We start from the raw sequence: 14,897 nt of genomic DNA, 5'->3' as shown, positions 1-14,897 counted from the left end.
AGACACAGACTTCCAGTAGCTTTATGTCCCAGCTCAGTGCCCCATCATATCTCAGAATATAATTATATAGTGTCAGCATAATTCAAACCAGGCTTAAATCGCCATGGAAACAATAGCTTCATATAATTACACCTATTTGGTATGTTGTTGTTTTTAATATAAACATTGTGCGTGTGTGTGTTTATGTACATCTCTGTGTGTGAATTGCTCACATGTGCGTTTGTGTTCCAGCTATCGTCAGTACTTCCTTGACAGAGTCCACTTTGAAGACTGTTCCTCAGGTGGTCAATGTTCAGGAGCTCAAGGACAAAGGGCCTCCTGTGCCGGTTTCCAATATCATGAGGTAAATATCAAAAATTGTTTAGATTTATTTTTGAGTTATGTCATGAAATGTCCTTAAGTAAGTGACAGTTTCTAGTGTAAAGGGATGGAAGGTTTTGGCCCAAGAATAAAACTAGTAGTAAAGACAGACTGTGTATTGAATGAGGTTCTGTCAGCTAGTTCTCAAACTCAAGTTGAGGTAAGCAGAGGATGTTTCCCCCCGGTGATCAATAAAGTTCTGATTCAAATTGGAATATGGAAACACAGTGTTTTTTCCACAAACGGACCATGTACCGTATGGAGCCAAATCTATAAGTGAAGATTTTTATGTTTGTAGTTTTGTCTGTCTTTGTGTATTTATGGTGGAGAGATAGACAGGTGTTTTTAGCTTGCTTCAATGATGGCTAGCTGTCATTGGATGGCCTACAGTTGGATTACAGTATGTAATGTGGTTCAGAAAACTTGTAATGTGGCAGTATGCATCCAACAGAACATCTTTTTTGTTTGTTTGTTTAATGAATTTGTTTGCTTTGTGCAGAATTGTGAAAATGGATTTAAAAAAATATTACACTTTTATAAGTTTCAGACAGGTAAAGTCAGGAATGTGGCCAAACATTGTCTGGGCTAGATACGGCTCTCATCATACAGTGACAATGATATCACTAAACCTATTGTAATGTGTGAGCAGTAGAGATAACTGGTACTTTATTAGGCACTGGAGTGGTATTAGGACTGATTTTGACAAACCTGCAGGCAGACACTCCATAGTCCCACAATATTTGTAGTTTATAGGCACTCACTGATTGACATTTTAGCTGTTATCCCCTGAGTCATTGTCCACAGACATGCTGTTTGGTTCTTACCAGTGAGTACTTCAAAGCTTCAAAGTCAAGATATGTCCTAACTGGTTTTCATGCATTTCACTTTGAATTGCTATGGAGTCTCTTTGGTACTGGTCACATTTTAATTGTTATGGCAGATAAAGGTAATTAGCATTTTGCAATTTCCCATGTTACGCAATTTCTCATTGGGGTTATTAAAGTACTTTCTTATCTGTCTTATCTATCTAATCTGTCCCATCTATGTATTTCCTGTTTAATATTAAGCATGTTATATAATATTTATGGCGTTAAATAATGCTTGTATCCGCTTGGATCTATCTCTGATACAGTGAGTAGACAGTCTGTCACTATGAGTCCTCAAGGGGTCCAGTGTTTATTTTTGAGTGCGTCTCCTCGGTATGGATTTATCAGGTCACTGACTCCACCTAATCTTAGCCAATGCACACGACTGGCAGAGGCCAGCAGTCTTTGAGGACATCTTATATTTGCCTCCCAACTTGTTTCCTCAAGCATTATATCTCTTCCATATTCTCATTATATTTTATTCTTACCTTTTGAATGTTCACAGTTAATCTTAATTTCTTAAAATCTTAAGTCTTAAACCTTAATTTCCTCATGCTAATGTATTGTGTATGATCCTGTCGGTGCCACATACAATGCAGTCCATTAAGTATTACAACTGCGAAGTCTTGACTTTCAGCTTGTTTAAGAGTGTCTAGTAAATGTTCATATGCTTATTATGTAAATATTGTAGGATGGCCTTTTTACCCCTGAGGGGTGGGTGGTATATAAAAAGGGGTTCAGCTGAAAGTCAACACTATAACCTTATAGTTTACAGTTTAATTTAACAACCCATAAGCTGGAGAAAAGAGCCAAAATAAAACTGTGAATACTTATCTAATAGTCTCTTTTCATACCATTATCCTCTTCATTTCCCTTTCTTCATGTCTTTCATTTTGGTCTTTATTCACTCCATGATTCATGCACCCTTCCTGCCTCCTGCACCTTACTCTTTCTGCCTCACTGGGCTTTGCTCCACTTTTGTGCTTGATATTTCGGCAGGCCATCCCTCCTTGGGGCTTTTCCCAAATAAAGCTTGTGCACAATAACAAACAAGCAAAGCAAGGCATTGTGAGAGTAAGATGATTATGAAAGTGGGCTTTTCCCCCGATTCCGCAATAACATACTCTTTATCTCTGTCAAACAGTAATGGTTCATTTCTTCAAATGATTCTTAGCTCAATATAGAGAACCCATATTTATAATCTATTTTACCAGAACTAAAATCTAAATTCATAATTTGTTTCATTTATTTCATTATTAATCATTGATTTAGACATTAACTGTGAACCAAGCCTTCAGTATGAAAATTGTGCTACAATATGATTATAGAGAGAGATGCAGTAATTTTACTGTTCTGTCAAAAAACAAAGTTCACATTTGGTGGCAGAGAACAGGTTTTTGGTTGTGGACACCTGGTTTTATTAAACAACAACACCTCATTTCACTAAACTGTCAGGTGGTTGTTATATTTGTTCCGTGTGGACAGAATTTAAAAAGAATACCTGACCACTCTCTCCCCTCCCCCTTCTGCTCTCTGCTCTCAGCTCATCAGCACCAGATCCAGCAGCTCAGGTCTTTGCAACAGTTTCTTCCAACCAGGCCAAACGAGTGAGTACTATATCTATCCATCTCTCACCAAGCTGTCATCCATATTTTCATATATTGGTACCCACACAGCTATATCGCTATATATCTATCATTTACGTTATCCTTTACATGCTAGGACTTAAATACTCAAAATCAAGAAAAATTCAGTGTTATTATCCCTCTCCTCACAACTTTAAAGAACATTCAACTTGTGAAAAATCACAAACTGCTGACAGTTTTGCATGTGAAGACAGACCATTAACTGCATGGGTGAGAAATGTCCCAGCTCCCTCCCATGTTGATGTTACAAGTTGCAGTTGGGTGACGGGGGAACTCCTCACACAACTCTTCGTCACTGTTGAGGCCCAAGTTCAATTTAATGGGAATGACCCAAACATACTGATCTGCAGCCATGTGTGCAACATATGCTGTAACCTGTAGGAGTGTGTTCAAAGTAACCTGCATAATGATTTTTTTAATGGCATACACATAATAGATATAATGTTTTTCTGTATAAAGGTTTTGTATAATTAAGGTATGATAGCCAGTTAAACTGTCTGTGCAGAATCCTACCCAAGGTATCCAGAAGACGCCCACTGAAAGTGCAACCACCCCACAGGGAGGCTTCATGTTTGGTAAGCACCTGGTAGATCTGTGCATACATAACTCTTCCCTATTGTCCAGATTTGGTTACACATAAACAAAACTGCAGTCTAGAACATTGCTTATGATTCTTGACCATAGGTGAAGGTGCACAATCCTGACATTTTATTTTGCAAGGTGGTACCTTATGTGATGTGATATATGATTTTGACTGACTTCATAAACTTCTGTGTCCCTTTTAGGTGCATCATCCAAAACAGATGTTTCTGTTGCTCCTGCTAGCTCAGCAGAGCAAAGCACCAGCAAAGGTTTCTCCTTCACATCAGGGTGAGAGAACTTATTAAATTTTTTATCATGGGTCGTGTACTTTTCCAAAAGATTGTGGTTGAGGTCTAATTTATTAATTTCTCCCTCTGCCCCCGACTACTAATCTAACCACATAGGTGAGGGAGGTGTGGGTGGAGGTTAACAGTCTATTGCTGTCCTATCACCTCCCTTTTGCTGTGGTTCTCCAGCAATTTGATCAAATCCTTCTCAAAATGAGTCCCCGCCCCACATATTCTGTTTCACTCAAAAATGTGTCACATTGCAGAAGCTAAAGATTTTGTCACTGTTGTTTCATTGTGACTTAAATGTTCTTTTACAGGTCCACAGGCTTCAGTTTTGCTTCAGTTACACAGGGAGCTGGAATTTCACAAGGTAAAAGCAGTACAGCAGTTTGGTCTTGTTACAGGATGATGTCCAACATACCACCCTCATCATTTCTGACATTTTGAGGTTTTTTTTGTTTTCCTTATGTTTCTCCAGTGAAGGACGTGAATAAATTCTCCTTTGGTGGAAATGGCAAGATGATGTTTGGGCAGACTGGAGAGGAGCCATTCCCACTCACCCCAAAGTCCACTTCCCCTGCTCTCGGCACTGCGTCTCCCACCCTGCCTCCAAACACATCAGGAGACAAACCCACCACAACTGCCCTCAGGATAGAGCCACAGCCCCCTAAGACAATTGGAGGAGAGACGCTGGGCAGTTTCTCTGGACTACGTGTAGGCCAAGGAGAAGAAGCTAATGATTCATCCACTAAACCTGCTGCTGCCTCATTTGCCTTTGGGGAAACTGGACTTGGTATGGGTAAGGGAGCAGCACAGTTTAGCTTTGGTCTCCAAAAGTCTGCAGAAGATTCAACAGGGGCAGACTTGTCCAAAGGGGCTGGGTCAGGCAGTTTGTTCAAGCCTCCTGAATCGATCCCCAAGCCAGCCTTCTCTGTTCCCCAGTCTAGCTCAACTGCCTCCGCTTTACCTACTTCTTTCAGTAGTCTTCTTGCAGCTTCTTCAGGCTCCTCAGCGGAACCAAAAGCTCCCCCACAACCTTCAGAGCCCACACTGCCCCCTGAAAAAGAACCTCCTTCTGAACCAGCTGTGGAGCGTGCCAGTCCCCTAGTAGTACCTGAGCCTGCAGGGGAGGCAGCCACCACAGAAACCACATCAGCCACAGTTACAGCACCAACACCCGCACCTCCTGTGGCCACAACCGCACCTACCCCAGACCCTCCCTCCTCCACCACCGCACCAACTGAAGCAACCCCTCCATCACCAGCCAGTGCCACTCCCACAATAGAAGCCACCTCAGACAGCACCGCCACCACTGCTCCTGTGCCCATTTCAGCTGCTGCCACCCCTGCTGCAGCGCCTGTCTCCCAGGTAGTTCCAGCAGCATTCCAGGTACCCAGTTCTGATAAACCAGGTTCCATTTTTACTCAGCCTGCCATTGCAATAACAGACAGCAGTTCGGTTGAAATTACACCAGTTATCAACACTGTTGCCCCTGCAGCCACCACTCCCACCGCCACTGTTGTTAACAGTACAACAATTACTGCGGCTAGCACTGTGTTTGGGCAACCTGCTGCACCTCCAGCTTCCCCAGCCCCCTCAGCACCCTCAGCCCCTTCAGCCCCAGTATCCTCAGAATTCGGCTCAACTGGGTTTGGTACTTCAGCTGGAACTGGTTTTGGCAAATCGGTATTTGGCCAGGGGAGTGGCTTTGGCCAGCCTGCCAGCAACACTGGAACAGCCAGTGGCTTTTCTTTTGGCCAATCAGCATTTGGAGCAAGTTCTAACACTGCGACTACTGGAGGAAGTCTTTTTGGTGCTTCTACTGCTAGCAATGCCAGTTCCTTCTCTTTTGGCACAAGCAGTGCCAACACAGCCAGCAGCACTGGCTCAGGGCTGTTTGGGCAAAGCACAGCACCAGCATTTGGCCAGAGCTCTGGATTCGGGCAAGGGTCTGTTTTTGGGAGTAACACCACCACATCCTCGTCTTCAGGATTCAGCTTTGGACAGGCCTCAGGTGAGTGGGAGTCTGCACTTGATTTCTTACTCGGCCATTGGTAAAATACTGTAAGAGTTTGTGGCTAACGGTTTTATTTCTTTTCGCTGAGTAATGAAGGTTAACATGTCTGTGAGATACACTAGTAGTATAGCTATAGAAGAAAATGTTTTGTAAAGATTAGGGTTGTCCTGATCAAGTTCTTTTGGCCCCAATTCTTTAACATCAAACATTAACATCTGCCAATACCAAGTCTGATCAGATACTTATATTTACTTAAATGTTGATTAAATAGGTATCTGACACATTGAAATAAAAGCTGTAGCTACTAAATTTTGTTCACATATTCACATATGTGACACTTCTTTTAGTTAAAAGGGCAGCTTCTAGCATTAGGGAAGACAACCAAGTTTGTCTGTAGTATACTGCCAGCAGTTGCTGTGAGATTTTGGGTGGTGTGGCAGTCTGAGTAAGGAGGGTGGCATGAGGGGAGCTGTCCCATTCCCAAAGATTCTCTAAATTCCCAACGCAGTATGGGAATGTCTATGTCTCTATAGACAGCTGATGTTAATGTATTAGCTCAGCAGTTAGCTTGTCACTCCTGTCTACAGATTTTTCCAGAGTCAGCTCATTCTATTTTATGACACTGGGAAAAGAAAAGGAAACTGTAGCGGTGACTAGGACATTTCACCGGCTATATGACATATTTAGGAGTGTAGAGTTAACAGAGAATGTCTGTTTTTACTATATTTTTCTTTTTCTTCTTATTACAGCTTTTGGCTGCTCTTCCGCCACGCCTGTGTTTGGCCAACAAGCTGGCAGTGGGAGTGTATTTGGACAGGTATATGAATAGTATTGTCTTAGAATTTTTTATAATTTTCCCATTTTTCTGGACACATTGTATAACTAACATTCCTCTCCCAGCAGCAGCCGTCATCTGGTGGGAGTCTGTTTGGTTCAAGTTCAGCCAATACAGCGGGCTCAACTGCTGCTGGAGGGTTCTTCAGTGGCCTGGGAGGTAAACCGAGTGAAGATGCTGCCAACAAGAACCCATTCGGCGCCGCTGCCGCCACCGGAGGGTTTGGGCAGCCCACTCAGACAGGTAGGCTAACGCAGTCTGTAAAATAAATTAAGATTGTTTATATTTTTATTCTAACCTCTGAGAGCCAAATTGAAACTGTTAAGCAAAAGTACTAGAAACAAACCCCATTTTATTGTCCTTGAAGATATATTTATCTGCCTCTTTCACCTCTAGGTTCCAACAGTCTGTTTGGGAATAGTGGTGCCAAGGCCTTTGGTTTTGGACAGTCCTCCTTTGGTGAGCAGAAACCTAGTGGAACCTTCAGCACCGGTGCAGGGAGTGTCGCAGCCCAGGGTTTTGGCTCCTTCTCTACGCCGACAAAACCAGGTACAAGTTTCCCCATATTGCTTTTTATTCTAATAGTACTGAAGTTCTTCAGTCCTTACTGTCCCATCCTTAAGATTCTCTCATCCATGATGCTTGCTTGTTCTTGATCATTTATACTGCTGACATTTTCAGACCAGACTTGTTGGTCTTGTCATTTTCTAAGTAGAATTGAGCAAAGGGCCCCTTTGTAAATGTAAATAGTGCTGTTATGAGGTAATTACAGAATCATAATTCCACACTTACACACATTCACCTGCTTGTATTAGTGATGTTTGATATTCTGTTCTCTCACATTTTTTGGGGTCTGGCTTAGGGGCTCTGGTTTAGTGGTGTGTGAGGCTCAGTGATAGTGGGATGGCTGTGATAGAAGCCCTGTGCACCTTTACACAATCGCATTTTACTCAGCAGCCAACTCTTGACATTGCGTTCTCCTTTATCACCTGAGCTACAGCAAGTGCCCTTATCTCCTCACCCCAGCAGAGCAGAAAGTGAGGTAGTCGTGCTTTGTCATTACCTGCCAGAATACTGCTGATGCAATGTTACCTCTCAGCACTGCTAAACCACAGTGCAGTGTGACGATGTGATGACATTTCAGCATCTGATGCATATTTGATACACAAAAAGCTTTAAATTATCTATTTACAGTGTGTAACAGTGTATAGCATACTGTATGTGTACTATACATACCAGTTAAAATAGTAATGTCATCACAGCTGGTTATGTATTTGTGGCACAGTAAGAGTCGTGTATGCAGGTTTTAATATCTTCAGCCACTGATTTCTCTGTTTGGTGCCTCCTCTCTGGAGAGTGTAAATTATTGAAAGCAGCTGCTCTGATGTTTTGTCTAAGTAACATAACAGTGCAATTTTGAAATCACACTTTAAAAAGCTTTCTGGCCCTATTAGGAGTCTTTACTTAAAGATGAAAGGTCTGTATGTTGAAATTTCTGTACCCCTATCTTGTGTATTTACCTGCATCTGGTTTCTATAGTGGTTAGGAGCACGTGAAGCCAGTTGATAATGAGCATAATCTACAAATTTAAGTTTGAAGGATTAACTTCATTCCCTCCAAATAGATTGTTTGCTTTTCAATATGTAAATTGAGCTTCTGTCTTTTTTGCAGTTTTTGGTAATGAGTAGTCATAGCAGCCATCCAAGCTATCCCTTAGCTCCGCTGGGGTATTGGTATCACTCAGCACACTGATGCCCTATCACTGGCCTACGTACAGGGAATGTAATCTTGTTACATTAGCTCAATCAATTATTTACTGGGGCATGCTGGTAGCCAGGCTGTAATTTCAGTACACCCCTTCTCCCCATTCCTACCTCCTGAGGCTGTGAGAATTAGTGAAGACCTCATCCTTCACATAAACAATAGGGAAGAATATGAACTATTATTGGAAATATGATTAAAATACTCATTGTTTATATCTATTTACTTGTGTATAGTTATTATGCATGCAATGCATAGATGTTTTGTGTACATAAAAAAACAACATAAAATTACAGTTTCGACAATCAGGATGACAAAAATTTGATTGTAAATGAAAACGCATCCAGGAGGGTGTCAAGTAACTTCCAGATGCTGCCAAACAGATAGGACCTGAGCCACACGACCTCCTCTCCACCATGGAGACCTGGAAAAAGGTGTCCATGGTGGAGGCAAAGCTCAAGCACACCAGTCACACAGATAAGAGAAAAGAAACACACACACACACACACGCACAGAGGGAGACGGAGACAAGGACAACATGCACACATGGGAGAAAGACAGAGAGACAAGAGGAGAGGATGAAGATCAAGGTCTGATGTAAACAAGCTATACTCACACCATACTTAAAAAGCCACAGAAACAGTGTCCTGACTGACCTGTTTTATCCTTTCTTGTAGAAACAGTGCTGAGCGCCTGGAACTCGCTGTATATGTTCCGCTACTTTTTTAAGCACTTCTCTATTTACCCCTCCACAGGTGGTTTTGGCACTGCTCCAGTGTTTGGGAGTCCCCCTTCCTTTGGTAGTTCCCCAGCATTTGGTGGTGGAGCATCATTTGGCTCAAGCCCTTCCTTCAACAACAACATGGGTCCCTCCGCTGGCAAAGTGTTTGGAGAGGGAACAGCAGCTGCCAACATGGGAGGATTTGGGTAAGAAACCTTATGACACCTCATACCTTGTGACAGGTATGAAAAAAGGAATATGTACATACATATTAATGAGACAATATTGCACATTCATTGAGTAATTAATGCTGATTTCTGAGCAGGTTGTAGGGTCAGCTACACCCACACCACCCCATCTACTGTGTAGAACTCCAAAAGACTTCCACTCACTTCCTCTCAGATGCTTCGGCGTCATCATTATTCAATCAACACGGCTTTGCTCATTATGTCCTCCAGTTGAATTACTGATGGGTCAATAGGGCATGCAGTAGGTCATGTAGGTTTTAAGAATGCCTTCTGCTGGACCACCAGGCAAACTACTTGAAATGGTTTGTCCAAAGTTTATATATATTTTTTTGTCTTTTTGGTTTAAATCAACACCGACATTCAAGGCAAAATCAGCAAATGTTTTATGTGGCACAACGTTTTAGTAACTATGTAGTATATCATGTTATATCAAGTGTTTATTTTTGGTTTTCACATTGTTCACTAAACATTTGAGAATGTCTGTGTCACCAGGATTGTTGTGTAATACAAACGGGGGGTGGAGCTGCAGGATTTTGCCTGCAGCGTGGAGCAGTTTTTTGGAATCAGAACATCTGTGTTCTCTCTGGCTCAGTGCGCCATCACACAAGCATAAAGCATAAAGCAACTGAAGGGAAGCATTCATCACATTGTTAAACACTATTAACATTAAGTGATGACGTGATAAAATAAACGGAGCAAGCCCCATTGAAACCTTGTCCATTTACTAAGGGAGGCCTGCTTTCACACTGTTGTAATATACACACAGCAATTATTTCTTCTACCTCCAACAGGTAAGACTTGAGGTGGCAGACGTGTCCTTAAAATAAGAATTTTGAATTTGACAAACATATTAACTTGAGGTCCACTTGCTGAATGGGAAATCCTTTACAGCAAGTCATCCTTATTCCATTTGAAGGTTCATTTTAAACTACAGGGAAAGGGATTATTTTATCTAATGATTCCTCCAGCTTTATCAACCTGGTGTGTCCACAATGTGGATGTGTTTTGTTACAGCGAGCACAGCTATGAGCCCAAAACTATGGAGCCCTGTGCAGGAGTAGATTATTCCCTCAGATAATCTCACTGCTGGTTGCAGATTAAACTGTCTCTCTCTCTCTCTCTCTCTCTCTCTCTCTCTCTCTCTCTCTCTCTCTCTCTCTCTCTCTCTCTCTCTCTCTCTGTCCCTCTCCCCCCTCCCTCTCCCCCCTCCCTGTTTTGCTTATTCTTCCTTTTCTCTCCCTTTGGAGTCAACGGCGTGGGTCCTGTAAAAGGGATTACAGCTTAAACCCCTGTCTCTCAATCCTCACACAAACACACACCATCTGACACCTTCTGCCTTTGCTAGCATGTTTACTTGGAAGGAGCTAAACAAGGAATATATATACTGTAGTCATTTCTCTTTCTTATTTCCGTCAATAGCAGATATTTATTTTAATTTAGTAGTTGTACCTTTTTTGTTATTGTATACCATATCACATTGTCTGTGTCTGCTCCTGTTTTCAGGTTTGCCTCACCTCCCAGCGCCCCATCCTTTGGTGCTATAGCCAATCAGAACCCTCCATCATTCGGGGGCATGGCCCAGCAGGGCTCTGGGTTTGGAAGTCAGCCCAGCAGCTTCTCAGGCTTTGGACAACAGCCACAAGCGGGAGGTGAAACTACTACTTTAGTTGCCCTTTTTTTCCCTCTTTTCTTCCCTCATCATCTTCAAATGTCCTCTTGCCTACCAGCACTAAGTTGAATATTTTCAGCAGCCGGTCAAGTGGAGTCGGTATGCAATTCTTCCAACATCAGTACAGTTGAATAATCATGACGACAAAGCATCTTCTAGCCTTTGAGATGAGTCCAGTATTTTTTCATCCTATAAAGTTATACAAGCAGTGCAAATCATAATTGTAATTTCCCACCCGCTATGTATTGGTTTATATTGTGTCTGTGTACTTTTAGCTGGGGATCCTGGGAAGCTTTAAAATGCCCAACATTTACTTGTTCCGGTGCAGTAGTTATAATGTCGGTGTACATTTTGCAAGGCGTACACCTTTCTCATCCACAACAAATTCTTTCTGCAGACATGAGTGTTACTTAACTTAAGTGATTTAGTCGTACCCTTTGGTGTCTCTCTGCAGAGATGATTTGCATGCGTGAGCAGATCAGAGTTCTCTTGCCGTCTTCCTCCCACTTATTTCTTTGCGATTGTTGTCCTTTTTTCCTCTCTTTTGTCTCCTTAACTTATTCAGTCACCTTGACTCTTCTACAGCCTTTAATGGCTGTGTTGTTAGTCATACACATGCTGTACATCAGACCGTTCAATTCATCCATTCATCTTTCTAAACCCTCTCTGCCTCTATCTTTGATAGCCCTGGGTAGCAAAGCTTTGCCTGTGTCAAGTCATGTTATGTACACAGACAGACACACAGGTGTGTTTGTTACAGATAATTTATGCTGTGAATGAGACCTGCAGTAGTGTGTTTTCATCTTTTGGTATACTGACAGTCATAATGTTTTATTACTACAATCACCCAAGTAATCACTTTTTTCTTTTTTGTAGGATTCTCTGGAAACACCTTTGGGTCTGCAAACCAGTAAGTGGTCAACACATTTAGTTTTAAATGATGTCTTTTTTGTGTGTGTGTGTGTGTGTGTGTGTGTGTGTGTGTGTGTGTGTGTGTGTATGCGTGTGAAGAAATGAGTAGACCACATTTCTGCCTGTGGTGCTTGAACTCTGCTGAAGCTCACATCTTTCTTCTACAACACGGCTCCCCATAGAACCTTTCAGATTTAATACCCCCTCATCTACCCTCATCTCTTTCCCTTTTCTTTGCCTTGTCTCCTCTCTTTATTCATTTCAGATCCACCTTTATTGCTATTTCACTGTAATGAAATACGGGGATTTCATTACAGTTTGCCACTTAAAGCCTTGAATACAAAAACACAAAAATAAATTAATAATACGTTAACTCGTGTTTAAATAGGGGATCCCATAAATAGTACAATAAATACTGAACACTTGCTAAATATACATCATATTAAATCCCTGTTAAAAGTCGCTGTCCCTGAAATGGGTGGTGCATGATGAGTGCTCTAGTAGGACCTTCCTTACTAATTGTGCCCTTGTGATTAGGTTTTCATTCCCATCCTACTGTCTCATCCCTCAATCCCACTTTCCACCTCTCCCTCTCTTATGCTGCCTCTCCCTCCGTTTGCTGCTGTGTGTCACATGGCAGCCAGTGTTCCCCGGGGTGTGTTCCAGTGGAATGCACTCTGAAGTGTGCAGGAGTGTGTGGAGACGAGGCTTAGCCTATTGGACACATTCACATGCTGTTAATAATCCTTCTCTCTCAGTCTTTTCTAGTTTTGCATTTTTTTTTTGTCTTTCTCCTACAGCATATTCAGCTTTGTGCTCATTGTGTTTCTTTGCTACCCTGATAAGCAATATCAGTATATCAATATTCTTTTGTACCACAATTTATCAGCTCACCACGACCACGCAGGGGGAACCGCCCCCCCCCACCAAAACAAAACAACAAAACAAGAAAATTAGATATCAGATTAACAGAAATCACTAGCCCATCGTCAACCCACTGTTGCCAATTTACTGAATCCTCAACTGATCGCGCATGTTCACTGGTTGAAAAATCGAATTCATTGGAAATCGTATGCCATTTAATTTCCAGTGATATTTGATAAATTACACAAGACATGTCAGGAAAAAAGCCTAAATATATTATTTTCGTGTTTGTTTATTTTTGATATGAAACTGTCTGTCCAGCTCCGCTGCTTTGTTTATCCTCTTGAACCTCCTAAATTCTCAATTTCCTCTTATTGTCCTAAAATGACACAAAACTCCTCAGTATCACTCAGATTATCTGTCTGGTTGTTCCAACGCTTGATTGAAGCTTCATCATGCTAATGTTGACAGAAACATTCAAATCCAATATGCAGTATGTTAAAAACAGCACTATTACATCAAATGGAAAATTGTACAGGTCTTGTGGTGATTCTAATAATACTACTGCGAGTGCTGTTTCCAGCACTGAAACTCTTTTTCAGTAATCTCTCCCTTTCTGCTTTGTCTGTCATTTCTTCTTCCAGATCAAGTCCTCAAACATTTGCCAGTTGGAGAAGCTAGTTTTATTAAACCTCCATGAGCTAGACGTCACTGCTACAGTACTTTCTGCAATCAAGCTCTTTGTGCCACACAGTGGGCGGAGGGAGAGGGGTGTGTTGCATTTGGCTTAAAGGGGTAAATAAAGTGAATTAGAAGATAGATGTACTTGCATTTTCTTTGTAGAAAACGTTTATATAATTACAGGTTTTCAAGCAACATGCAGAGTGCTTTTTGTTATCTACACATATATTAATTTGGGAAGTTTATGCCGTATTACCTGCTCTTAGTATTTTCTTAGTAACACAGGAAAATCAATTTTCAGGTATGGATTGCCATCCATACCTGCAGAAGACAGGTTAGTGTGTGAGGTACAAGGAAAAACTGATTTTCTTCAGTGTTTTTGAAAATCATATAAAACTGAAAAATAGTCTTTTTGTAATCAAGTTCATGGCCTTCTTCAGAAAATGTAGTACCTTTTGTGCCCAGCATTTTAAAGTTTTTGTTTCTGCACTTTGAAACATGGAAATTAACAAAAACGTTCCAGCTTTACTTGTGAACATTTCACTCATTTCATTGAATTATGTGAGATGGTGTTCTCAGTGTGGCTACATGAATTAAAATCCATGAACAAGTGGCAAATATGTACACCCATGTAGAATGTACCAAAATTAAACAAACCCAACATTTTGAACTGTAATAAAAAGAATTGTGGTTTGAGATGAACCAAAGTTATATTTTCCTTTTCGCATGATCTTTGCAGTAAACCCCCGCTTGATGTATATTTTTACATGGAAAAAGTGGAAATAAATGAAGTTTCTCAAGCAAATTATTTGTCTACTCAAAATCCATTAATGCAGTCATATTAATGACTCTTTGATTATGTTTATTCTTTATAGTGGTTATGAAACTGAGATAAAAGCAAACATTGTCTGAGCATAATGTGACTTATTCAATTATGTAGTGCTTCTTTACATTCTAGGAAGCAAATTTAAGCGGTAGTAGTAGCAACTAAAAGTTCTTCTAAAAATCCTTCGGCATCTTCCTTAGATGACAAATTGTCTTGCAAAGTGGGAAGATGCTACTTTGATTTTATTGAATCTAATGAACAGCAAAACTTGTACTAAAACATCTTGACATGCATTGCAACAGCACATCAGCCATCACAGGACATCACTATGCTTAGTCTTTCTTTAATACAGAGGAAGATTAAATCTGAATATTAGCCATATAAAACTGGACATGGTGGCATGAAGAATAGCATGGGAGCAACCCCCAGGCCATGTTTAGATGGTTCACTAATTAATGCTAAATCCTTCTTGGTATGCTGCTCATTCCTCCATCTTCAGTAAGGAATTTGTTGACTCAGAGCTAAGTCGGGCTGTGCGGGAATGCTGATGGGGATCTATAGCTCGTATCAGAGCCTCGATGTTGTGGCATTTGGCCACCATCTACAGAATTACATTACC

General features: G+C 41.2%; 1 protein-coding gene across 1 annotated transcript in view; it reads left to right on the top strand.

Moving 5' to 3' along the window:
• Positions 1-14,159, top strand: part of nup214 (nucleoporin 214) — a 28,559-nt gene extending 14,400 nt beyond the window's left edge. The window contains exons 24-36 of the mRNA XM_070924195.1: positions 232-343; positions 2,770-2,843; positions 3,382-3,447; positions 3,658-3,742; positions 4,062-4,114; positions 4,223-5,758; positions 6,511-6,578; positions 6,668-6,839; positions 6,993-7,145; positions 9,113-9,284; positions 10,830-10,975; positions 11,872-11,905; positions 13,416-14,159. Coding sequence (XP_070780296.1) covers positions 232-343; positions 2,770-2,843; positions 3,382-3,447; positions 3,658-3,742; positions 4,062-4,114; positions 4,223-5,758; positions 6,511-6,578; positions 6,668-6,839; positions 6,993-7,145; positions 9,113-9,284; positions 10,830-10,975; positions 11,872-11,905; positions 13,416-13,452 — 2,708 coding nt within the window. The 3' untranslated portion in view covers positions 13,453-14,159. The remainder of the gene's footprint in view (positions 1-231; positions 344-2,769; positions 2,844-3,381; positions 3,448-3,657; positions 3,743-4,061; positions 4,115-4,222; positions 5,759-6,510; positions 6,579-6,667; positions 6,840-6,992; positions 7,146-9,112; positions 9,285-10,829; positions 10,976-11,871; positions 11,906-13,415) is intronic.
• The last annotated feature ends 738 nt before the right edge of the window (positions 14,160-14,897 follow it).

This window comes from Enoplosus armatus, chromosome 18 (assembly GCF_043641665.1).
Source record: "Enoplosus armatus isolate fEnoArm2 chromosome 18, fEnoArm2.hap1, whole genome shotgun sequence".
NCBI lineage: Eukaryota > Metazoa > Chordata > Actinopteri > Centrarchiformes > Enoplosidae > Enoplosus > Enoplosus armatus.
Note: the sequence above shows the minus strand (reverse complement) of the source record. Positions and strands in the feature narration are given on the sequence as shown.